This window comes from Gopherus flavomarginatus, chromosome 1 (assembly GCF_025201925.1).
Source record: "Gopherus flavomarginatus isolate rGopFla2 chromosome 1, rGopFla2.mat.asm, whole genome shotgun sequence".
NCBI lineage: Eukaryota > Metazoa > Chordata > Testudines > Testudinidae > Gopherus > Gopherus flavomarginatus.
The window spans coordinates 229,793,346-229,820,531 of NC_066617.1; the positions used below are offsets into that span (position 1 = coordinate 229,793,346).

A 27,186-nucleotide genomic window follows, 5' to 3' on the forward strand; every position below is an offset into this window, starting at 1 on the left:
TTCAATTTGACAAGTTAATAAGCTGACCAAACCACGATTTCTACCACACACTATCTGCATAATTCTTTCTCAATAAAACTTCCATTTTGATTTCCATAACTCCCACACTTGCTGCTTATTCTATAGGCTGATAATATAGGTAAGCAGGCTAATGTTCCCCTGTTCAGAATAAAATAGAAGTATTGCAAGAACATTAATAGAAAGCAAGGCTTCTTTGTTTGTGCAAAAGTAATTCTTTTAAATTACAAATGTTAAAAAAGTGTATTTTAGTACTTTAATATAGCACCTTCCAACCAGACAGAGAAATTTTTCATACCGGATGCACAAAACAGTTTGAATAACTTACCAGTCATTCAGGGTGTGATGTGAATGCAACTCTTCTCTGTTACAAAAGGAGAAAACCTTTCCCCCACCTTTCTTTTCCCTTTCCTAAACTTGAGTTGTTATCCCAGAACTTATTTATTCCTGCTCAGTAAGTCAGTGGAGTCTAAAATGGGAGCAGCAGTAAGAGCTGGTGGGGGTAGTTTCTGGGTTTACATCCTTGCCATTAGAAAATGGAATAGCAGCACTAATAGAAGAACCAGTGGTGTCTTAGTTGGTCATCACTTATTTAGTTCTCCTATAAAAGAGCTGTCTCCCTACCAGCTGTCCCTCTATGTCTTAACATTTAAAAATCAGGAAACTTCATTGAGTATTTCAAAATGTTTTACTAACTGTTGTAATTTGGGGCATCCTGCTTACTATACACATCCAACAGAGACATTACGACCTCCTCACCTTGGCAGAAACCAAATCATCAAACATCTGTAAGTTGAATTGTGGCTAGGTTTATTCTATGTGCCATGATTAAAGCGCAGAACAATGGCAGGCAAATGTGGTGCAGTGGTGTTCCTACATATTACTCCTGTGGGGAATTCTGCACCAAAAAATTAAAAATTGTGGCATTTTAAAATTCTGCAAATTTTATTTGTCAAAATAACACTACATAATCACACCAATTTAAATTATTTTCGTACTTTATTTCAAAGTACCTGTCAGCAAGTATGTCTGTAACAATACAGAAACACGAAAAAATTCCCCCATGAGTATAGAGTTAAAGAAACTCCTACACAAACCAGTTTCTGCTTCTCTGTCCCCTCCCCTTTAGAGCTCAGCTAGGGCTCCTCCCCAGCCAATACACCTCAACCCCCTCCCCCCCCAAGCCCAGATACCTGCACCCCCTTCCCTCACAGAGTCCAGCCACAGAGTCCCTGCTGGAAGTCCTCCCCTCCCTGCAGAGCCCAGCTCTGGGACCCCACAGCCAGATTCACACCCCCTAAGCCCAGGGATCCAGTAGGAGAAACAGCCTGATGCTCAGGGCTGGTCTACACTACGGGGGGAAATCGATCTTAGATACGCAACTTCATCTACGTGAATAACATAGCTGAAGTCGAATATCTAAGATTGGATTACTCACCTGTCCTCACCGCGCGGGATCGATGTCCGCAGCTCCCCCTGTCCATTCCGCAACTCCGTTGGGGTTGGTGGAGTTCCGGAATCGATATAAGCGCGCTTGGGGATTGATATATTGCGTCTAGATGAGACGCGATATATCAATCCCCGAGCAATCGATTTTAACCCACCGATACAACGGGTAGTCTAGACGTAGCCTCAGTCCCAGGCTTGCAGTTTCCTATGCACCACTCCTTCCCTCAGGGCATGCAGGGAACTGCAGCTGCCAGGAATCCTCTAGCTCCCTCACCCTCCCCTGGCAGTATCTTCTATGGGCAAGCTGGACTCTGCTGGGTCCAGCGCCCCCTAGTGGTGGCCAGCAGCACTGCAGCCTATTTCTGTGGGGTAAGGAAATTTTCAATTTCTGCAAAATTCTGCATTGCGCAGTGGTGCAGAATTCTCCAAGTAACATGCAGCCATCTGATTTATGTACATGTCTGTTAAAACAACTCACAGTCAAGAAGGGTCTAGCCAGAACAGCACAAGGCAAGTAACTTGGGGAAAAGAGAAGACAGCATCCTTTGGAAAAGCATGGGTATGATTTTGATCTGTTCCCAGGACAGCCTAACTGGATGTTTTGGAAACAGATGAAAAGCAGATTCTGTGTCTGTTTTTACAGATTGAGCTCTTTCCACAACTCTTACTCATTTATATTTCTTGGTTGAGAGGAGCACATAACACTAACAGCAGCAAATAATCTACATAATCATTAACTGGTTCATCGTCTGAATAAAATGTTATGTAAGCTAAATTCCAGGTGGAGACTCCTTCAAGACCACACTCATACAGGAAATCTTCATTTACTTGACTGGAATTTTACATAAACCTGCTGCATTCCCTAATGCTAATTTTTGCCACATGCTCTAGGCATCATAACTGCAGATTTCAATTCTTCTGCCATACACATCTTTTTCTTTTAAGTACCCATGTAGAGACAAAGCCATCCACAAATGGTGCACCAAAAATTCTTCTCTTGACACCTTTGAGAAAGTTTAATCATTTCCACCTCTTCACAATTTTTTTTTAAGTTCAAGAACTGTCATTGTGAACAGCCTTGCATTAAAGAGAGGGGAAGAGACCTTATGTCCGCCCCAACTTACGAATCCATATAAGGTCTGATCACAACTTCCCCCACCATAATCACTGTACTTAAAATGGCAGAAAAATCTACATTTTTTTATTTTATTTTTTAAATGTTATGTTCTGCCTTTTGACCCACCACCTGTATTTCCAAGTGACATTCAGTCCTGGGGCTTGGTTACACCTTGGATTTTCATTCTTGCAGTTTGGTTTAGGCCTTCCAACCACAGATAAGCAAGCAATCTTGCCATCATTTTGTCTCCCTCCCCTATCCCAAAACAATAAACTAAGGGCAAATCCAGAAGTCTTTATACTTAGGCAAAACTCCCATTAACAATCCTATTAAAGTCAATGGCAATTGGATTTTGTCCTCTGTCTCTGAACTAAAAATTAGAATTCAAGGAGAGAACAAGAATAGACTGTATGAAAAGTGTAATGTACTTAGAAACTTACCTTTGCAAACTGCCACATTTGCAGACTATTGATTAGAAATAACATTTCACTGGAGGACAATAAAGAGAATGTGTGGTTTAATTGCAGTCACGTTTATTTGCAGTTTCTATACACACTTTCTAGGTAATCAAACTTTTCTGACACATTTTTTGAGGGGTTCACAATGAAACTCACTGTTTTTACTAAAAATAAATACAAGACTTAAAGTGTTGCACAGCTCTAAAATATACAAAGGCTTGGATTTAATGTAAACTTTGAAAACATTTTACAAAAGAAACCATCTTTGCAACAATTTAAAAAGTTCATATTTACAAATATTACAAAAATACAAAATGGATGCAAGTCCATAAACCATTGTCTTTTCTGCCAGCATGAACTGGTGCTAGTACCAAAATAGTTACACTGTAACCTCCTTAATTTTTTTTAATCTTTAAATCATAACCTACAATATTTCTCTAAATCTGCCACCATTGCAGCAAATGCACTCAATCACTGACCTTTGGCAAAAGCAAACATTTGCTTTATTTGCTACAACTATTCCATGTCCTCTCTGCTGCCACAAAAGAAAAAAAAAGAAAAAAAAGTTATTTTTCAGACACAAAAACAGCTGCATAATTTCCAAAAACCATTTCCATAACATCAGTGCAAACAGAACGATAGATTGGAACGATGGTTCACAAGTTACCTAGTATAGCATTGTACCCTGTTTCAAGATATGTGTTGTTATTTTTGTTCTAAAGCTTGTCTTGAGTGCCTTAAAGACATATACCTCACTATAGGGTTTTCCTTTAAAAAAATTTCTGGCTCCCACACTTGTTATGATTGTGAATTTTTTTTTCTTAGTGGATTTACAATCCAGCTTTATTTGGGTTTAAATCTGTTAAATAGAAAAACTTTGTCATAGATTAAACAAAATAAGTAAAACTATATTTGATGTGCTAGTTCTGTGAGCATTACATACAGAGGGTATATTACTGCCTCATAATTCAAGTCAAAATGTTGATCTTTATATATATATATATATAATTTCATACACATTTAATTTCATAGTGGTACCATATATATATGGTACCACTATGAAATTAAATGCCTAATTTGTTAATAAAAGGTGATACCAATTTATCAAAGTCAACTCAGCTGTTTTCTGCTTAAACTTTAGAATGATTTTTAAAGCATATTAAGGATATTATAAAAGGGTGGCTGATATAAATTTTAAGGTGAAGTGACCCAAGATGACCGAATAAGACTGTTCTGTCTGACTCATCAACTTCATTTACTCATGGTCTCCAAAAAAATGTATTTTGAGATATGCTAAACATGTCCTGGTAAAAAAACATACTAATTCATTTATTTCCCCTGCACTAAGACTCAGGTTTTCTTAATTAGCCTGTTGCCACAAGCAATGAGACTTATTTCCAAAACCTTGACCCACTTATCTTTCTTTTAACACCTCCAAGTTTTCCTGATGTTTTAAACCATTTTGCCAATTTAATTTCCCCCCAACACACATACTCACGTGCACACACTGACCATATCCCACGTACTGTATGCTATCACACTGCACAGAAGGACGGTAGGAAACCCTGAATTATATTTTTGGTGGTGTACACTAGATGAAATAGGACATATTCTAATGGGAAATAACATTCAAATTTTTGTTAAGTCATTCTAGTTTGTTCAGTCATTCCAAAATCATTCCAATTTAAAATAGAACTGTCCTCTTCAAAACATTTGCCTTCTTTTAAAACTCTCTGCCCTATGCACTGTATAAGTAAAACCTAAACCAATAAAACCCCATTCACACATCCTACTTCCCTAACGTCATTTACTTATGCTTGAAGCCAAATTTATTTGATTTCTTTAGTACCAAAGTACCTTTCTGTCATCTTACTCACTCTGTCCTACTGCATGCGCATTCTTCCTTAAAAGCTGTCCTCTGCATTAAACCATCCCATGTTCAAAAGCATATTCTACTGTAAGCAATACCAACTGCTTAAATTTTGAACAAATAGGGCCTGATTCTCCACTTGGCTTAAGCAGTGCTACACCATTGGAAAACTGGTGTAACAAAAGGGAATCAGGCCTATCATTTTAAACATTGGTTTTATTTTGTTTAAAAATTAAAGATATAAAACAACTTGTGGTTTGAGCTCACAGCTACGTTTTCTTTCAGTTTTTAAGACAAGAAAATTCAAGTAACTTCAAGTAATTCTGCTTTTGTTTCCCTGCCTTCAGTTTATCAAAGCATTTGCTCTGTCTCATCTCCTTTCCCTCCCCCATATCATTCCCCCACCCTGTTAAGCATTTCTGGTAAACCCAGACAAAACTAAGCTGTATGTGGCTGGCATAATGAACCAGAGCATTCCTCATTTAATAATGAATATAAATAATGCATACACACACTTATTTCCCAGCTACATTTTTCACAGTGTCATTTCTGTAAATATTTAGGTAGAATGAATCTCATCAGCACAAAGAGAAAGCTTCACCGAAAACTCATAGTAAATATTTACTGATAAAATGGTGCTTGTTGCATGCTTATAATTTATTTGTTTCCTTTAAGAACCAGAAACTAATCATGTTTAAAGATTATAGTTCTCAGGTTATGACTGTTATGTATCCCAATAGTCTAATAAGAATATGAAAACAAGTACTATTTCCTCATATCTCTTCTCTCTAATGCAATCCATGTCAGAATAAAGGGCTATGGGACACTGTCAAATGTGACTGCTTGGGGCTCTGCATTAGAAATGATTTTGTTCTGTTAAAAGCATGCTTTCCATCCCTACCAATTACCACATTGAAACTCACAGCTGCACTTTGCAATTAGCTTATTTTGAGCGAAATTTTGAAAGACAAATGGTTACTTTAAAATTAATTGTCTCTTAATTAGCGTTAATATTTCATTAATTAACATTGAGATTTTCTTTCCTACAGCTAGAATTCAGATTTGAGGCTTTTTGATCACACTAAAAGTGGTATTGGTGGACATGTAAATATGACATTTGATATGAAAATGGTATTCACAGAATACAGTTAGTACATTTTACTACTTTTGTCTTCTATAAACAAAGTTGTTATGCAGTAAACTATTTGCCATGTGTCCACTTTTTTCTGATTATTCTATTTACAGTTTTTTATCAAAAATATGGTATTTACACACGTTTTGTTAATTTTTTCTAAATTTTGTTTCAGTTCATTTTAGTGTAGAAAAATACCAATCCGTAAGCACAATTTCATTTTTTCCCCTAGGGAAGCACTACAGTGAGAGGTTTTGTTCCTAAATGGGCAACTTAAAAAAAAGAGTTATTTTTAATTCTGTGAAAATTGGATGATTTTGAAATCTACAGCGACAACAGGAATGAGAGTAGGATAAATGAAGCTAAAGGTAAACTGAAGAGACATAGCATATATTTCTACTTTTTAGAAATGTAAAGTAATCAGTAGCTACAGCTCTAAATTTCTGTTTTCCCAGCATCTTATAAACACAACCACTTTTAAGCATTGATATTGCCCTGCAATTGTTTTGACTGCTACAGAGTTGACCTGTTATATATTCACATCCTTTTATAACCCCAGTAATTTCAGAGTTTACAAGTTTCACAGTCAACAGTGTGGCTCTCTGGAGCTTAGGCAACCTATGTTGAACTCTGAGAAGATCGGTCGTCATGAGGGCTGCCATCTGAATTCTCAGTTTCTCCTTCTGAGATAGCTTGCATTGGCGTATTGTACAGCCTACAGCGTACGCTGTAACGGCTGCTGCTGGCTGCAGGAGGTGCCCGCGGGCGCCCTACTCTTGAAGATGCAGACATAGAAAAGCTCTTGGAGGAGAAACCTTCTGCATTAACTCTAGGGGAGCACGGAGACAGGGGGGATAATGCTTCAAGAGTTGATGATGTCTGGGGAGTCTCATCAGTGTTTTGAGGGGAATCCACAATTAGGTCACTGGGAGATTTGGGCAAAATAGGGCTCTTTAGTATCTCGGTTGCTGACATCCTATAGCTAGAATCGGATCGACTGCCCTTTTTAAGGAGCAGTAGCTTAAATTCCTCGTTAGATGTGTTGGACTTTTTGGCATTCCTGTAAATAAGACCTGGAGACCTCTGACTGCTTGTTGGGGCTCCCACACTGCTGGCAAGTGGCACACTGCTGGCAGGTGATGTGCTGCTGGCAGGTGATGTGCTGCTGGCCCCAGATGAAGCTCTCAATCTGTTTCTTACAGAAAGATCTCCAGAATCTTTTCTCCCAAGTACTTTTCTTTTTGATCTGTTAAAAAACAAAGGCACATATGTTTGTATGTTAGTCACATGAAAAAATACATGGCATTACTACAGCACTTTACAGCTTCACAGAACTAGGCACCTATTAACTAATGAATCCTCACACTACCCCCACCAAGTAATGTTGAAAAACTTCAAACAGCATGTAAGAATTGTATGTACATTAGGCTCTAGTTCAGGGGTTAGCAACCTTTCAGAAGTGATGTGCTGAGTCTTCATTTATTCACTCTAATTGAAGGTTTCACGTGCCAGTCATACATTTTAACGTTTTTAGAAGGTTTCTTTCTATAAGTCTATAATATCTAACTAAACTATTGTTGTATGTGAAGTAAATAAGGTTTTTAAAATGTTTAAGAAGCTTCATTTAAAATTAAATTAAAATGCAGAGTCCCTGGACCGGTGGTCAGGACCCAGGCACTGTGAGTGCCACGGAAAATCAGCTCGCGTGCCGCCTTTGGCACCCATGCCATAGGTTGCCTACTCCTGCTCTAGCTACAGAGAGTAGCTCCTGTCTCACTCCATTCTGCTTGGCCCAGTCTATACAATTCATCCATGGTAGGACTTACACAGGTTTGGGAAAAAAGATGGAATAATGTAACAAAAGGTAACATTCTTTCTACTTTTGGCTCCCATTCTCCAGCAAGAGCCACCAGATCAGAATCCTCTCTACTTCCAGAAGAGGTGGCGGCAATTTGGCCCTATATTTGAATACTAGATGATTGTGGGTATTTTACTCAGGAGATATGCATGTTAACAACAACAACAACGAATGGCACCAATTGTATTTGTAAATTGTTCAACTCATTCCATAAAGATATTCAAGCTGTTGACCAGCAATACAATACAATATTATAATAAAGCAACCTTTAAACACTCCTTTTAAAATTTAACAAAATAAATACGGTGGCTATAGCACACAGAGAAAGGAGCAGATGAAAGATTCCAAGTAAAGCGCCAACCATTGTTATTCAGTTGCCATCCCAGCATAGAGTTTTTCTGGAAAGTTTGGTAAAAAAATCAGAGTTTTAAGATTATGGTGTCTGGAAAAAGCTATAGTTTATTAGGAAAATAATTCCATGTCTTTTTGGCTCATCATATGAACAGCAATATTTATAAATATAAATTGATGTTCTTTTGACAAGCTACTAGGCTGAGTTAGATATGGGGAGTAAGAGTCCCGGGGAAACGTGACCAGGCAGGAGTTCAGGAGGAGGTACAGAGAAAGGGAAGGAGGACTAGGATGGATATGGACTGGGGTTAGGGCTCTGGGGAGGCATACAGATGGGTAGCATGATGCCATGTCTCAGAGTTGGGGTGCTGTAGAGGAGGAGTCAGGCAGAACACTGATGTGATGGAAGGGGGAATTTAATAGGGTTGAATAGTATAAAGGGCATGACATGGGAATGAAGAGAAAGGGCAAGGATGGTGGTGCAGGGAACCAGGAAAGGCCTATATGAAGTGCATACTGGGTACATAAGGACAGGAACAGAGAAAAGCACAGTGCTTTAAAGTATTTTATGGTACAAAAGCCATATCATATCCTCCATTCCCTCCAAGTTCCACTACCCCATATCCCAAGATGATATAACTCCCACTTATCACACACACCTCCTATGCACTTCCTAAAACCTGGAGGAGGGGAACCCTGCTTTAGTGGACCTTATAAACTCTGTTGAGGTAGAGCTACTCTCCTGTAGCCCTTATACACCAACCGAATTGAAGCTCTTGACTTTCATTAAATAAATGGGAAATTTATAACCAAACAGTTAAGATTGAAGGTGTGTTTTAATGGAACTCAGCTAGTGCCCAATAATGAGACTGTACTTCCTTTACAAAAATTCAGTGCCACTTTAAAAATCCAACTGTCTGAAAGTCTGATAATGCACAATTAAGGAGATGCAGCCAGTCTCCCACGACACATAATTCTTCATCACTCCCTAGGATACCAATAAAGCAAAACATTTAATCACATGATTAAGTCCATCCTTAGTCAGCAAAGCACTTGATGGGTGCTGGTAGACTGGCATCCCCACAGGGGCAGAGGTTTGTGGTTTGTTGTATGCTGGTTCTAGTGGTGGGGTATGCATCTCAGTGGAGGAGTAAAAGGTATGTCATGTTAGATGCCTTAACTTTTCATGTCCTTGCTTTTGTCATTTTGTGTACGGTATGCTATATAGAAAGTTATCCTAACTCACACACAACTTCGTATTTTTTAGATTCCCAGTTTTTTAGCTTAAGAAAGGATCTCCAACCCAGCACTGGCTACTTTGTGAAGATAACCATCTGGTGCAGAAGTTACTTCTGCTTCTTAATTGGCTGAATAGTTTGACAAAGAACAGGATTTTCAACACTGGTAGCTGTTGCTTTCAAGAAGACAAGGAACCCCTGAGCACACTGACAATTTTACAAAGAGCAAGGTGCTTGATTCAGTAGCTGTTGCTTTGTCAAAAGCACTGTTCTTTGTGACATTGTTTAGTTAGGTCAGGAGCTTTGCTAATGAACATTATAGTTTTATGAAGACCAGCTTCGTTCCTGAACTGGCTGAACAGTTTCACAGAACTCTTTTTCTATGACAAACCAATAGCTACTACTTCACAGAAGATCCTGGTTGTCATAAACAACGGTCTCCTTTAGCTCACCACAACTTAAATCAACAGTTATGACAAGAAGCCCTAACAATTTTTTTGTTAATTAACAAAATAATTATATAACCTCAGAGGCTTCACGAAACACATTTTTTACTTTCTACACTTTGCAGTTTTTAAGTTAGAGTGATCCAAAACCTCATGAGATTCAGATTGTGAATTCTGGACAGATTAATTTCTAATAGATTAGAATTCAGAATCCAAGAAGCTGATTTTCTTGAAACTGCTCAGATAGTTCTATTTTTATTCAGTGATTATGTGCTAAAAATTTTGAGCAAATACACTGTGGTTTTCATATAAAACAAAGAGCTTCAATCCTGCTGTAAATGTAAAACAGCACATTCTTAACTATGGTAGCATAATGAAACTTCCATGCTACTCTTACTGTCAGTGGAAATAGAACTCAGAATCTTCAGCACCAAAAGCCTCTACCACTTGAACCAAAGGAGTATCTCCATTAGCTAGCAAGAGTAGTAGGCTCTTATTCTCAATGTGGTCCAGCTAGTAAATGGGAACATGACTCTCTTAGCCAGTGTGTATTCCCTTCTTGGACATAGTTAGTTGATGCTTAGCTGCAGATTTTAGGAAGAGAAGACTGTATTCTGTATTCATATGGATTCCAGTAACAGTAATGCTAGATCACCTGTGAATGACTGCAAATAGATCCTCTGTAGTGCGAGGTTTGTTTGGAGACACAAAAACATCTTCTGCTTCAGTCTGAGAATCTTCACTCAATGGTGAAATTACGGAATCATCACTTGGAGAAGATTCTTAAATAAGAAAAGAAGCAATGTCAGATGCTTGCCACATTTAACAATAGGATGCTAATGCAATTCACAAGCTCATTTAATAATGGAATTGTCTAAGCAATAATATATACTTTAAATCTAGTCTAAATATTGTACTCATCTGTCAAAGTACTGTTTCTTGGTATAAATGGTTTAGTGCTCTTTTCTTAACTGAAACGAAGTAACAGAATACAAAATATATATTCTTGTAAGAATATTTAAAATAAAGTCAGCCAGATACTCAGCTGACATAAATCAGGATAGATCCATTAAAATCAGTGGAGTTATGAAGAATCCCACAACTGGAGAATCAATATTTTTAATGATCACTAAAAATCATCTCTCTATAATCACTTTTTTAAATTACAGAATTAGTTAGTTAATTATAAAACTGACCTTTCAGTGAAGCATCATCTGCACTCCCCTGTGTCTCCTCTGCCCTGCTGTCATCAGAGGCACTTTTGGTTGGAATACCTGATGCAACATCATTTTCCTGCTCAGAACTTTTTTCATTAAGTGAATTTACAGTTGATATCTCTGATTCATAGCTGATATTCCCAGGCACTTTGTCATCACGGTGGCTTATATCAAACTGATGCTTAGGCTGATTACTAATGTCTGCTCCCCCAGCTGGTGGATCAGACTGGAATATGGTTTCATCCACAGGTTTAGATTCCAACTTTTGTTCACAGACTGCAGGTAATTCTTGCTTAATCTGCACAGGATCGAGGCTCCCTTCCTGTTCTCTTTCATGATAAGTTATCTTAACTTCACAATCACTTGTGCGGACAGCTAAACCTTTTTGAAACCCTTCTGTAGAAGTGTTAAGGATTTGTGTGTTCTCTGGTAAAGGCTCACCAACTGGGTGCATTTGGTCTTTCGTGGTGTTTGCTTCTAAAATACCCACATTTGATGAGGTTACAGTTTCTTGATCACAATTATTCTGAACACTGATCGATGAATCTTTTTCTGAATGCAGTTTATCAGGGCCTGTCTCCACTGGAGAAGAGTCAATATAGGACATTATGGCATCTTCAGTAGAGTACTGACGTGATATTGATTTCTTAGCTACAAGTGGCCTCATTTTGCCTGGAGAAATGGTAGTCACCATTAATGTGGTTTCTTGTATGCAGAGAAGGTCTGTATTACCATCTTTTTGTTTCACTTCTTCAGGCTTATTAATTGATTTAAGGTGAACAGATTTTAGAACTGAAGGTGTAATAGCAAGGGCTGGTGGAGGATTAGGGTTTAGTGCTTCTCCTAGCATGTTTTGTTTAATGTGATTAAAAGCATGCAACTGGTTTCTGTGAGCAAATGGTTTATTCAACACATTATGAAGAGCACTTAGGTCAAGATGAGTAGGAGGTATAATTGGAAGTTCTAGATCTTTGTTTAGAGATACAGCGCCATCTTTAGAAGAAGGTTGTTGCAACGAGGACTTCCTTTCTGGTACTTTTGGCTTTCTTTTACTACCCCCTGGAGATAAGGGTCCAGAGAAGAAAGCTGTCGGGAAAGAGGATGTTGGTGTTTCAGACTGACTGGAGTAACCACTAGAGGGTGATGCTAAACCAGCCAACTTTTCCGGGGAAGCCAGCTTAAACTCATTATCAACAGAAGGGAGGGATGGGGTGGTGGCTCTCGATCCGGATTGCGATGTTTGTGATTCAGAACTTTCTGGCGACTTTATGCATTCTATGACTGTAGTACCCGTAGCTGTGCTTGAATTGGATAAAGACCTATAAGGATCGTTAGATTTCAAGTCATTTAGAAGCCAGAGATCTGCATAGTGAGATTGTTCAGCACCTTCATCTTTAAATGATGGAATATCTGTGGTCTCAAACTGAATGTTCTTTAATTCACTGTCATTCTGATTAATCCAGGAGAGTTCCTGTTTGCTTGGCAGATTAGAGTTTTCCACTCTAGAAGGTGTATTTGAAAACTCAAGTGGCAGCTTCATTTCCCTGGAAGTGTGAGGCACGTGCTGCCCACTGTTTATCTTTGGTTCTTTCTTCTCAGGAAGATCTGTGCTGCCATCAGATTTCCTCAAAGATGAACTGCGTTTTGGTGGGGCTGGCTTTGCCTTTGGTTTCTTAAGAGAGATGCTATGTCTTCCCTGCCTCCTGTGGTTTACATAATCCTGCCAGGCACAATCAGTGAGACTGGAAGCAACATTTACATTCCGGCCACTCTCAGAGCCTGCAGCTGCATAGTTACAAATATAACTTTTATTACCTTTGAGACCACAGTCAAAGTGCATGGAGGTATAATATCCTTCAGCGTCCACAGAAAAGTGTGAGCTAGTGTCTGCTTTGTCAGATGGAGTCTTTTCTAGAAAGCTATCATAAGTGGCCACACTTGTAAAACTTGGGCATTCTAGGCTGTCGTCCTTTGGGCGTTCAGGGCTGAAATCTTGATGACAGGATGCATCGTGATGATGATGCAAGTAATTCCATTCACTATCGCTTGTGTTGCTGTTATTGGGGTCATCAAGTAAATCTGCTACAGTGGAGGTGAAGGAGCTTGCCCTGTGACCTCGAACCTTATCTATGTGATCACTGTACTGCTCTGTTATAAAGACATTAGAATCTTCATTGGCATTAGGAGCAGTGTTCAGTGACAATTCTGAGTCACAATGTGAAGAGCCAGTCAGCGGAGGAGAAGCAGCAGGAGGAATGGTTTCCGATGTCTGTGAGGGACATGTTGAGCTACTTCCACTCCAGTTCCCACTGGAGGATTGATGGTCATCTTTCTGGTCCATGTGACTGCTGAGAAGGACTCCTGCTGTGGAGATAGAGTGAATGGGGCTCCCAAAGGTGTCAGAGTTTGATGAAATCTCACAGCTTCCAGAATCTGCCATCCTTGACAACCTCGACCTCCCTCTCTCGTTTACATTATGTTCTGGGCTGCGAAGGTGCTGAGAACAAGTTAAACCTATGGGCTGGTGTTCTTGTGAACCCTGGTTATTGATGGCATTATTACCCTTTTTTGGGATTCTTTCTTGGCTTGCCAAAAAGTCTTCTGCTTCATACACTGAAGTTTTGGCATCAGCATCTTGATCAGCTTCACTGGCTCTAGCACTTTCACGAGGAAGACTCCGTGATCGGATACGGTTGCTCACTGCTGTAGTGAACATTGTGTCACCGTTGTCTGTCAACACCAAAATGTTGCCGGCTGAATGTGACAAGGAGGCTACAACACTTTGACCTCTCTGCGCTCGGATTCGTCTTCTGGATGGAGCAGCAATGAGAATTTCTTCAGTCTGGCACTCAGAGTCTCTAGTACCTGATCTCCTGTTGATTGTACTGGAGAAGTCTGGATTTGCATGCACAATCACATTCCGTTCTCTCGCTACTGGTGATTCATCAGAATCTAGGATACATGTAAAATTGTGTGAGATACATTTTTATATTTGCTGACTAACGATGACCTGCAGAGTAACCCAAGAAATGTATTTGTTGTAGACTTTTTTCTTGCTGAGGATTCTACCAAATGTAACTTTACTATAAAAAGAACATAAGGCAGACCGTATCCCGGTAAGATGGGAAATTCTCCTATTCCTGCAATGTGATCTTGGTTCTCCTATTCCTGCAATGTGATCTCGCGCTGAGCTGATCTTGCTGTGACAAGATAAATATTCACTTTTTAGTTTGTGTCACTGTATTTCAACTAATAAAGGCTGTTTTAATGAGCTACTGCCTTATAGAAAACTTTGTAATCATTTTTGTTTAAAACAAATCTATTTTGATCGTATATGTATGAATTTCCTTCATCTGATTCTTTACTACCAAGGGCATTTGCATAATAACAGGATTTTTGTTTCATTGGTTCTAGTTGCTTATTCCCTAATATGAACACATTCCTGGCTGGCTTCAGGAATAGATGTATGCTTAAGAAATAAAGATCCTCGCTCTAATGTTGATCTCACACCCATTTTACACTAGAGCTGACTTCCAAAGAGTTACTTCTGATTTACACTGATATGAGATCAGAGTTAGGCCTCCTGATTTCATCCTCAGTAATAAAGAATGAGTGGGAATTGAAACTGGAAAAATAGATAAGAATAATGTTTGACAAAGTTTCTAGAAAAGCACTTGCAGATGCCTAATTCAAATATTCAATTGGTTATATACGTAAGTTGTTCTGGGTTCTGTGACAGCTCATCATCTTGCAGGATAACATCTGTCACTTCTTTACCTTAAGATCTCTTGCACAAGAAAAAACTTTCACTGAATCTAGTTACTTTTTATGCACATAACTATGGTTATAGAACAAAAATAAACTGAAAAAAAATTAAGTAACCGACTACATTTAAACAATAAGGGTTGAACATGTATATCTATATCACTCGGTAAGGCCTATGGTATGTCAAGGCCATACTGAGTAATATAGCTTTGCTTACTGTATTAAAGAAAAAAAAAACCAAACACATTTCCAAACTCCACAACCATAAAAGCATTAATGTTTCCTTGGAAAGCTGTTTGGAAGGCAGGCTACCACTTCAGATCCCTGCGATTAAAGTCAGTTAGAATGCTATCTATTGAAGATTTTTATTTATACTACACCTATTTCTTGTTGCACTCTTCTGGGGATGCCAGAGATGGTTTTCCTCCTTCTCAACTTTCGTCTTCGCTGTAGTACAGATTGTGAATGAACAAGAGAGCAGCGTATACTAGCCTCTCTGTCAAAACCAACTCCTGCAACCCATAAATAGGTCTCATTAGCCTTTAGAAATGGTAAACAAATGTCATGGCTGGAACACAGCGGAGGTATGTGAGCTTGGATTAAGCCTGTGAATAAATATAATGGAGCCCTTATGCAGCTCTTATGTAAATTATATTACGGTATATCACAGTGTTACTTCTAACTCCGGCTCCCTCTCAGCAGCCTGCACTGCCAAAAGAAATAGAAGGAGAAAAAAGAAAGTAAACAAATAAGAAAAGGAAAACAGTTAGGAATTCTCCATGGCAGGCATCTTTATCACAGCTACATATTTGTTTGCCATGGAGACAATGAAGTCAACACCTCTGCAAAGAATGGTAGCAGCCAAGATGATAACCTGAATCTGGTCAGCTATATTTTGACTCATTTAAACAAACTAATTAACTAACTAACTAATTAATTAACTAACTAAAAAAAGTCCTGCATCTGATGAAGTGGGTATTCACCCACGAAAGCTCATGCTCCAAAACGTCTGTTAGTCTATAAGGATTCTTTGCTGCTTTAACTAAAAAAACTGGTTCATAGAACCATTTGCCAAAGTTTGGTAATTCTGAGGAGACCAAGGTACTAAGGAAAAGGTGAATAAAGTATTTTATATCCACATACAAGTTTAGAGAACATGTTTTCTTAACTGTTATATAGGGTCAACATTTAAATAAAAGTGTACTTAAAGTTCAGTTTCTATGTCCACATTTAGCCACCTCCAGAACTGCCATGATTACCCAGCAGCCTCCCATGGTGGCTGCTGGGTGACAAGTACTTTTGAAAACTAGGCCACATACTTAGGTGTCTCAATGTGGATTTAAGAACTGAAATTTAGACACTCATTTTTTAAAACTTTGGCTATACAGAATAGATAAGAACAACTCATTTTGTTTACATTTGCATAGTGTTACTAAAGGAAGGTTTGTTTTTCTCCATTATCAATAAGAAGTTAAATGGAAGACAGCCAAAAAATAGAGCACTTAGCAGGGGTGCTGGAACAATTTCAGTAGTGGGGGTGCTGAGAGCCACTGAACCAAACTGTCAGCCCGCTATATGATGGGAACCACTTCAAGCCAGGGGGTGCGACAGCAGCCACAGCACCCCTAGTTTCAGCATCTATGGCACTTAGCTGTGGCTGGCTTCTCTAGCAAATGCAAAGTCATGTTCTCTAAAGCTGGCAGGACTCATGTTTGAATAATTGGGCCAGGGCTATAAACAATGAAGTTGGGGCTACTCTTTCTGTGGTTTGCAATCTTTAGAAAAAACAAAATAAAGCAAGCCAATCCTGACTAAAAAAATAAAAGCTCTATGTTAAATAGCGTATAATTATATTAAACATAATTATACACACACGCACACACATACATATTACATTACAGAACAATGTAAAACATTAAAAAGTAACTTTCTTGTAAAAGTTCTTCTTGAAATCTACTACAGTGTAATAGAGGCTTCAGACAGATGTCCCGTAACCACCAATGCCCCTGTAATAAGCAGAGGAAGAACTTTCTTTAATAATGAACAAAAGTGCTCTAGACTCCATTACCTGTAATTTTTTAATGTGAATGTTTATCAGGGTTGTTTTTTTTAACAAAATCAAACTGCTTAAATTGCTGAAATTCCAGCAATTATGAGTTAGTTACACGTGACCCCTGTGGCCAATGTGTCAGGTCATCTCCCAGTGGCAGGTGGAGTAGGGTATACTCTCCCCTTTATGTGTACAAATTATTCACATTAATATTAATAAGAATTATACACTAAACAGCCAGAAAATTATGTGCCATTCTAGGGATGTAAACTGGTGAGTGGAAATTTGGTTCCAATTTATGGCAGGTAGAGTCTAGACAAAAACTCTATTACTGGAAAAGTTGACATTTATCCCAGATCTAAGGGTATACTCTCCTCTAAATATGTATGTGTAACTTTAGTGACAGTAGGAAATAGGTGCATGCATGCTGAGGAGAATATACTCTTTCAGGCCTCACATTGTACTTATAATTAATTCTGTAAGTTATTACAGTATTACTTTCTGCTGACCCTCACACCCTTCTCTGATTAGAGCACTACCAGAAAAGCACAAAGGAAAAAATAATACTTACTTTTATGTTTTAAGTAGAGCCGTGCAAATAAAATAATTTTTGATTCATTGGCAATTTGAAAAGTAAAATACAAATGTTTTGGGTTAGACTGAAAATGAAATTTTTCCAAAATTTTAGCACATCAAAACAAATAAATAAAATCCTGGATCTAATAAAATATATTCCTTTGACAAAATCAAAATGTTTCAATTCAATTTTGACTTTTTTTTTTACATTTTTGATTTTTTAAAATAAAATTAAAGTAAGTTTTTAAATGAAAAATCTTTTCAAACTGAAAAAAATCAAAATGTTTCATTTAGAAAATGTTGAAATGAAATGTTTCAATTTTTTCAGATTTTGCCCCCTAAAACAATTTGGCAAAACAGACAAATCTGTGAATCTGGTGTAGCTGAATCTGCATTTTTCATAGGAAAAAAGCTTCAGCTGAACAGTTTCACCCAACTCTAGTTATAAGTTTAACTGTAAGTACACAGCTTTTCTTGCTGATCATCACACTTGAGTCTTCAGTCATAGAGGCTGCCTAGTTTACACTCTGAAATTAATCAAAAATTGGTGCAAGGTAGTTTTATGGAAAACTCAGATGACTTTAGTACTCTAATCACTGAACCATACACGAGAAAGAGACAGAAAATGGAAGACAGACAGAAAATGGAAGCTTATTTTTGGCTTTTGGAAATAAATTATCCCTCACATTTAATAACGTATATACCTGCTGCATACTAATATGTAAACAAATTCATAAAATAAATAAAGCATAAACTAAAAGAGTTATAAATAAATGAAGATGCCATTACTATACCTTCAGCTTAGCACCATGAAAAGAGACCTCAAAGCAATGGCTTATATGCTACATGATCATTACTTGCATATTTAAAGTACTAAAAGCGCTATAATATTTTCCCTGCCCTTATTTGCTCGGTTACATATGATTATCACATGAATAACCACTATGGTTTTCTGTATTAGTTCAGTTAGCTAAATTCAAAGAGCTGTTTTATGTCCTTTTAAATACCAGTTGCCAGTCATATACATAACAAAATTACCAATCATACCGTGTAATTTAGTGTTAGATAACAGTTTGTAATGTGACACAAATACACTGGGCCAAATTAATACTGGATGTAATGCCATTGACTTCAGTGGATCTACATAAGGGAGGACTTTAGCCCAGTTAGTGTCCTCTACAAAATTAAATTCTTGAGTCAAAGTCTTTACCTGTAGGTTGTAAAGTCCTGTGTTTTGAAACACAGTTAATGTAATGAAATATTCTGACCTGACCACCCTTGAATCAAGCAAAAGAAATAGAAGAGATTTGTACCAGTGACATTGATGGGGATAATGCAAGAGGAAATCACTTGGGCATCTTGTTTCATTTTCTCTTCTGGAGTTGGGAGAGGTAGTGCTTTGCTCCAATTAGTTTGCTTATCCAGTGTAGAAGGGATATTATGTATTGGATTTTTCGGCCTCTGCCCTAGCATGACATCTGTGTCTTCCTCTTCTGGTGGATGGGACTGCAAATGAATACATTCAAAATCAGCGTTCACTGTTTAGTCATACAAGACTAATTTTTAAACAAAGCAGCAGAAAGAAATTAGAAGTAGATTACAGGTGAGCAATGAATTATAGATATTCCAAACAATTGTATGACTATTGTTCCCACAGATACATGACGTACAGTAAGAAGACAAAAATACCTCAACATACTGGAAATGTTTTAGTGTAGATTAAATGTGTATAGGACACATTTTTAATGGGAAGAGGCGTGCACTTTATTTATGTGCATTTGCTGCAGGTGAGCACACAATTATGACCGATTTTAGGCATTTAAATATCCATTTGTGCATGCCACTCTAGTATATGCGCATAAAATTGTGGTAAATGTGCATGCAAAGTTTTTGTACACACAAATACATTAACTACCACTGATAACTGGCACCATGTACGCATTAATTTGAGGATATGCATTAAGAGGCCCAAAGCTTTCAAAGTATCAATCCTTAGTTCAGAATAAAAAGATACAAATTTCACTTTTACTAATCAGCCAGGAATGCAATCAGATTTAAGGATACAGAAAAACTACAGCTATAAATTTGGCTGTAACTAGTGTTGATGATTCTGGTGTCAAGACAAATATTAACCAAGGAGAGGATTAGCTGCTTAAGAACTAACTTAGGAACTAGGGCTGTCAAGCAATTAAAAAAATTAATTGTGTTTAATCATGTGATTAAAAACATTAATTGTGATTAATTGCGCTGTTAACAACAGAATACCATGTATTTAAATATTTTTGGACGTTTTCTACATTTTCAAATATATTGATTTAAATTATATCACAGAATAGGAAGTATACAGTGATCACTTTATATTTATTTTTGATTACAAATATTTGCACTGTAAAAATGATAACAAAAATAGTATTTTTCAATTCCCCCATTAAAAGTACTGTACCGCAATCTCTTTATCATGAAAGTTGAAGTTACAAATATAGAATTATGTACAAAAAATAACTGCATTCAACAATAAAACAGTGTGAAACTTTAGAGTCTACAAGTTCACCAAGTCCTATTTCTTATTCAACCAATCGCTCAGACAAACAAGTTTGTTTACATTTGCAGGAGATAATGCTCTCCACTTCTTGTTTACAATGTCACTTGAAAGTGAGAACGCATTCACATGGCACTGTTGCAGCCGGCATCACAAGATATTTACATGCCAGATGCGCTAAAGATGGATATGTCCCTTCATGCTTCAACCGCCATTCCAGGGGATATGCATTCATGCCCATGACGGATTCTGCTCAATAACGATCCAAAGCAGTGTGGACCAATGCATATTCATTTTCATCATCTGAATCAGATGCCACCAGCAGAAGGCTGATTTTCTTTTTTGGTGGTTCAGGTTCTGTAGTTTCCACATTGGAGGGTTGCTCTTTGAAGACTTCTGAAAGCATGCTCCACACCTCGTCCTTCTCAGATTTTGGAAGGCACTTCAGATTCTTAAACCTTGGGTCAAGTGCTGTAGCTATCTTTAGAAATCTCACAATGATCCCTTCTTTGTGTTTTGTCAAATCTGAAGTGAAAGTGTTCTTAAAATGAACAACATGTGCTGGGTCATCATCTGAGATTGCTATAACATGAAATATATGGCAGAATGCGGGTAAAACAGAGTGGGAGATGTACAATTCTCCTCCCAAGGAATTCAGTCACATTATTTTTTAAATGAGCATCATCAGCATGGAAGCACGTCCTTTGGAATGGTGGCTGAAGCATGAAGGGGCATGCAAACGTTTAGAATATCTGGCATACAAATAACTTGCAATGCCGGCTACAAAAGTGCCATGTGAATGCATTCTCACTTTCAGGTGACATTGTAAATAAGAAGTGGGCAGTATAGTAAGTAGAGGCCCTGAGATATAAACCTTGGTATCAAAGGCCTGGTATGAGGCCTGAACTAAAGTAATGGTCAAGACTTTGCTAACATAAAGCAAAGTTAAGCTGTGAGCCAGAGGCAGGCCCTGCTCACAGAAGCTGGCAAGAAAAGGGCTGATGCTGTATAAACATATATCCACATAGTGTATTGAAGCATAAACACGGTACCAGAACACTCTATACTGGAACATTCCACAGATCAAGGAACAGGCTAACCCATCCCAATGACCGGGGCAAAAGGATAATATGATGGATAGAGTTGTTTTATTCGAACCAACATGTACAAGGTGAAAGGCGGCACCCTACTACGTAGTGGGGTTGTACCTTGCTACGTAGGGGTTGCACCTCATACATTAGGAGTGATGTGTAACTTGTTTGTACCTGTGTATAAGAATGCATCTCTGGGGCGGTGTCTTTGTCCAGCCGAGGGGGCAGTGGTAAGTCCCGCCACTGACTGAGTTGAGTCCATTGCCAGGGGGCACATATTAATAGCATGCCCTGCAGAGTAAAAATCTAGGGGTAACTATCATTGTGCTTCGTTTGACAATAAACCTGGCCGACGTGCCTTCGTACCTTACTAGACTCTGTGGTCATTGGGGGTTTTCTCGGGATCTGCTATCTGTGCAGAGCTGGGACAGCACACAGAGGGAACACACGCACGCAGCCGAGTGATATCAACATGAAAAGAGCAGAGCACCACACCGATAGCATCTGACAACAGGCAGCATTATCTCCCATAAATGTAAACAAACTTGTTTATCTGAGCAATTGGCTGAACAAGAAGTAGGACTGAGTTGACTTGTAGGTTCTAAAGTTTTACATTGTTTTGTTTTTGAGTGCAGAACACAAAAAATGTACATTTGTAAGTTGCACTTTCATGATAAAGAGAATGCACTACACTACTTGTATGAAGTGAACTGAAAAATACTATTTCTTTTATCATTTTTACAGTGCAAATATGTGTAATAAAATAGTAATATAAAGTGAGCACTGTACACTTTGTATTCTGTGTTGTAATTTAAATCAATATATTTGAAAATGTAGAAAAACATCCAAAAATATTTAATAAATTTCAATTGGTATTCTATTGTTTAACAGTGCGATTAAAGCTGCGATTACGGTAATCACGATTAATTTTTGTAATCACAATTAATATGTTTAGTTAATCACGAGTTAACTGCGATTAATTGACAGCCCTATTAAGAAGTTCAAAGTATTATTTAGAAACCATGCAAATATTTCAGAACATGCTACTCATACCACTAGACATGGAAGTATAGAAAGCCAAATAAGCAAGAGAAAAGGCATGGAAGAAAAACAGGTGTTTTTAAATAGAATAAAGGTCCAGAACTCTAATGCTGTTGCAATTTCACCTAACGACAAAGTAATAAGTGAAAAACATTTTCTACTAACTTTAAAGTTAAAGGCACATTTTCAAACTCTCTCTGTTTCCACTTTGTTTGGAAATGGGGAGGGGGGGAAAAACCCACACGCCTTACTCTATGTCTGCCCTACTTTCCCCCTTTTTGAAGTTAATACACTTCTCTGTAGTGAATGATCCGTCCTTGACTAGTTCAGGACATCTGCTTATGTCTTTTTCTAAATCCTGGGGAATATTTTTGAGCCTGGTTTTCTTTTCAGTGTTAGATTCCTAGCTGGCTAACTATTGGGGCTCTTGCCAATGGCTGTTGTTTACTGTATATTTTCAGAGTTTTAGTTTTGTGCACCTATGTGGTTAAGACAAACATTTTTCTCCCTTTCCTTGGCACAGCATTTAGCATGTAGTTACCTAATATTACACAATCATGCCCAAATTATCATCTTTGTGCCATTCCTCTTCATAGAGTTCCCACAAATCCTGTGGGAGTTGAAGGTCTAAAGCCTGGCAAACAGCATTTCCAAACCAGTTCCAAAACTGCTTAAGATCATACTTAGCAGCCACTTATTTAAACTATTCCAGGACACTTACCTTATAAGTGTTATCTGCAAAAACACCCACAAACCCAGGAGAAAGGATATCTCCCCCCCTTGAGAAAAATGGTTTTTTCCATATATGGTTTTAGTAAAACTTTGCAGCCTCCTTTCTCTCCTCAGCTTTTGTGCTGATCACCAGCAGACGTGAGTAGCTCATACAAACTTCAAGCACAAAAGACTTTGTTTCCTAGGTAACTTCCCCCTCCTTCTCTCCCCCCAAAAAGTTTGGGGCATTGGGGAAACACACACACACACACTTTTGTTGCTGATTCCTTCCCCGAATAACAATGGATTGCTGGACAAAGAAAGCGTAGTGACCTGACAGCAGGCTCTGACTGACAAAGCTACTGATTGCAAACAATGGGAATGACAACTGTCCAGAGAATAAATGTATACTTTTGCTCTGGCATCATTTTGATGGTTTCTTATGGTTTTGAAAAATATTCTGAACATCGCAAGAAAATAAAATGCAATCGCCCACATTATAGAGTCCAGCTCGAGCCAGACCTTCAAAGCTTGTCAATAGGAGGAAATGATCCTGCGGTCCACTAAACCTATTACAGTTACTCAACATGGGGAAAAAACGTTGTTCCTTATTGATAAGAGAGTAACACACAAAAGTTTTCTTTGAGATAGTGCAACAAAGTGAGAAGCAAAAAGCAAGCAAAAGAAAAGGTTAGAGGTTTGAAAGGGGGAAAATGAATGAGATAGGGCTGTTAGTTTAAGAATCCTTTTTCTTCCAATACCTTTTTACTCCACGGGGTCATGTGGCAACACTCAGTGGGGGAAGGCGAGCGGGTGCTGTTAAACTATAAAGATGAAATGTGGGGGGGGGGGAAAAGATAAAATTAAAAACATACACAAAATGTTTTTGATTAAAGCACATCAATTCTGTGTAGAGAAACCTCTATAAGATTTAAATGGAGCTATAACTGCAATCTGTTTCCAACTGACAAATTCACCTTCCTAGGAAGGTTCCTTTTCTCTGAATAAACCCCCATCTCATCACCTGGCACATAAAGACATGTCCACACCCCAAAACGCTACTGATTTAGCTAAACTGGTTTAGCAACTAATATAGTTAAATTGAGGCAGCCTTCTGGTGTGACCATTGTTAAAAATCATCTTCAGAGTGCCTTATATAGCTTTAGCTTACGTCAGTTCCTTACAGATTTAAGCCAAAACTTTGTAAGGTACTCATCCAAATGACATGTCAATTATCTATTTTACGACTAAGTTAAAGATTTATCTGCTCATCTGAAAATAATGGCTGTAAATAAGGCTGATTCTAAAGATGATATATCTAAATCTTCTGCAGATCAATTTCAATTTTTTGACGTTACCATGAAAACAGCCTGAGTTGTAATCATTATGTCAGAATGACAAAGGACAATTGGCTTTATATGCATTTGCATAATGTTTTAAAGGGTAAATAGAGATGTCCAGCATATTACATGTTCTGGGTGAATTGCAGGATGTTTTGATATCTTTTTATCTCCAAGACCCTGGTTTGTTTGTGATTAGTGTCTTGTTCTAACACCTATGACTGAGTGATGATGTCTTTTGAAATGATACATAAAAAATAAAAAAAAAAAAAAGAAAATTTAGCCCTTGATAACTTTAAAAAGCTTTGAATACCAGGTGGCTCTCAATTGATCTCATTCTGTAGGCCACTCACAGAAGAGAAATGCTATTATGGGCCATCTTCCCTCCTGATCGACACTGAAACATATCTGCTGTAGTGAGTCACAGACCCAGTGTGAGAACCACTGGAGTGAGTACTATTTTTCCACAACAAGCAGACAGATGTGCTGAGGCTCCCAGGTCCTAATTCTTGGTACTGAACCCCGACAGCTTTCCACGGAAATAACATCACCCCCTCTACAACTACCCACTACCTATACAGCAGAGACCCGTCCAGTATTATCTGGCTTCCTTGTGCAGGACTAAAACTGACTGAAACTTCCAAAATTAGCTGCCCACACATCTGACGGAAAAAAGGAAGAGCAGATCAAATCAGAGACCACTTCCAATTTATAAAAATAGTTAGCAAGCCATCTAGATTAGGTCCAAAAACAATTCTCTTAAAATGGGAAAGAGGCTAGGAAACATAATTTTAGCACAGACCAGTGTCCGATACTACTGCAGATAAATGCTTTCATGGTTTATGACGGGAACCAAAAGAATAATACATGAAAAATTTAAGTTTCCACTAGCTCTTCAGATATGCAAGGATGATATCATCTAGTTACCAGTAATCTACCCAGAGCAGAATCCCAGCAGTAGAGATTATCCCTGCAATTCAACTTTGCTGCTGAAGATTTCAAAGGATTCCTAAGAAGACTGCTGAATCGAGACAGACCTCTCAGGAGTGGCAGATTCTTAAATGTGGGAATCCTTGTGCTGTTAAACAAAAGGCCACCTGGGGCCCGTCAGTGCAGTGGTGCCCACGAGAGAGGAGAGAGCATGGGGATTCCTTTTCTCCAACTTTGTGCCTCTGCTCCAAGGCTGAAAATGAGTGCAAGGACTGCTCCATGTTTGCACCCAAAACAGCATCTGCCTCCCCAAAAGGAACAAGCAATGGTAAAGGCTCTGGCCACAAATTAGGCAGAGAAGATGGCCTCAATTAGAGGGGAGCACATATTGTAGCCTATAAAAGAGTGAGTGGTGTCTGCACTAGCCCAGTGTTCCCAGGATTACCGTGTCTGTCCTAGAGAGCTGCTACTGGTACGGTCTTCCTGCTCCCTAGCTCCTCTCAAAGGCCACAATATCTCCAAATGGGCCATTTTTGTTCCACCGAACTCTCTACCAGTATCTACAATAGTTTTTATTTGCTAAGGAGTGGAGAGGGGTCCCTTTCAAAATAAGAAGTGGGATACGGTAATAATGATTTTCCAGGTACCACAAAACAAAAACTGGTTTATTCTAATAGTAGGTTTTGCTACCCAACTCCAGTTATAATATAAGCATTCGTGCAGTTGAAGCCTAGAAAATGAAATCCTGTGTGGGACAGTGGGAAAGAGGCTAAAATCAAATGACTGATAGGGATTATTTTTTTTAATCATTAATAATGCTTTGCTACTCAATGTAGACTGCATAATGCCTGAATTACTTTCCAAGAATTACTTCTCTTTTTTTTTGAAAATCCTTAAGTGGATTAAAAAAATTAAGAAACTCTGCTCCAATGCTGAATGTAGCAAAAAATGCCAACAAAGCATAACAGCATTATCTGTGCTGTGGATAAATACAGATTTTCAGACAAGGCTGTCAAGCTGGCATCTTTTAGCATCATTAACTTCCCTCTCCTTTCCAGACTGAATCAGATCAGACACTGTCTTTTTCAGATGCTACTTCCTATGACAAATTATAGGCCCAATCCTGCCAGGTGCTGAGCACTTTGCAAGATGAACCCTAATGATAAAATGTTAAAGTGTGACTACTGATTTAGGGAGCCACCATTTTGGGATGCCCACCTTAAGACCCCTTACACCTGATATTCAGATATGCTGGGCACCTATAAATCCATTTGAAGTCAATTGGAACTGCAGGTGCTCAATTTCTCTGAAAATCCGGACAACGATGTCTCAAAATGGGCACCCGAAATCAGAAGCCACGTTTGAAAATGTTGGTTCAGCTGAATTTCATGATACCCTGTACAGCATGTGGGATGTCTCCATTGAACACAAAGAACCAAATGCAATACAATCAGTGCACAGCCTTCATTTAAACCCAGTTGTTTTTCTTTCTTTTGTCTTCTCAATAACAACATTATAAAGTTGCAATTTAATCTACAAGTAAATTAAGTTTGTGCTGATTTCACTATTCTCCTCCTACAGATGTGGGTGAATCTCTGTATCTTGAGCAGTTGGTATATGCCTTCATACAGTTATTTTATTATTATAGTTATTGCTATTATTACCTATTTGTATTACTGTAGCACTTAGAAGACCCAACTGAGAAGTGCATCCCGCTGTACTAAACAGCCAGAGTAATAGATGGTCCCAGCCCCTAAGAGCTTACATTCTCAACAGACAAACCAAAGGGAAGAAGAAAGTAAAGTATATCCCAGTTTTACAAATGGAGATCTGAGGCAGAGAGAGATTATGGGCCTGATCCAAATGCAATGAAGTCAATGGAAAAATACTAACTGACTTTCCCAAGATCATACAGGAAGCCTGTTGCAGAACTGGGTATTGAACTGAGATCTCCCAAGTTGCTGCTCAGTACCTAACCACAGATGAACC

At 38.3% G+C, this 27,186-nt stretch overlaps 1 protein-coding gene and 1 long non-coding RNA gene across 4 annotated transcripts in view; one reads left to right on the forward strand and one right to left on the reverse strand.

Annotated features, from left to right (window-relative positions):
- The window catches only part of LOC127056774 (uncharacterized), a 60,450-nt gene that overhangs the window by 5,428 nt on the left and 27,836 nt on the right, over positions 1-27,186 (forward strand). The window lies entirely within an intron of this gene.
- Positions 3,673-27,186, reverse strand: part of NHS (NHS actin remodeling regulator) — a 368,109-nt gene continuing 344,595 nt past the window's right edge. For both annotated transcript variants that reach the window (XM_050963359.1, XM_050963367.1), the window contains exons 4-9: positions 23,689-23,751; positions 18,859-19,051; positions 15,300-15,431; positions 11,134-14,106; positions 10,593-10,719; positions 3,673-7,290 (exon numbers count right to left, since the gene is read on the reverse strand). In XM_050963359.1, the coding sequence (XP_050819316.1) occupies positions 6,663-7,290; positions 10,593-10,719; positions 11,134-14,106; positions 15,300-15,431; positions 18,859-19,051; positions 23,689-23,751 (4,116 nt within the window). In that variant the 3' untranslated portion in view covers positions 3,673-6,662. The remainder of the gene's footprint in view (positions 7,291-10,592; positions 10,720-11,133; positions 14,107-15,299; positions 15,432-18,858; positions 19,052-23,688; positions 23,752-27,186) is intronic.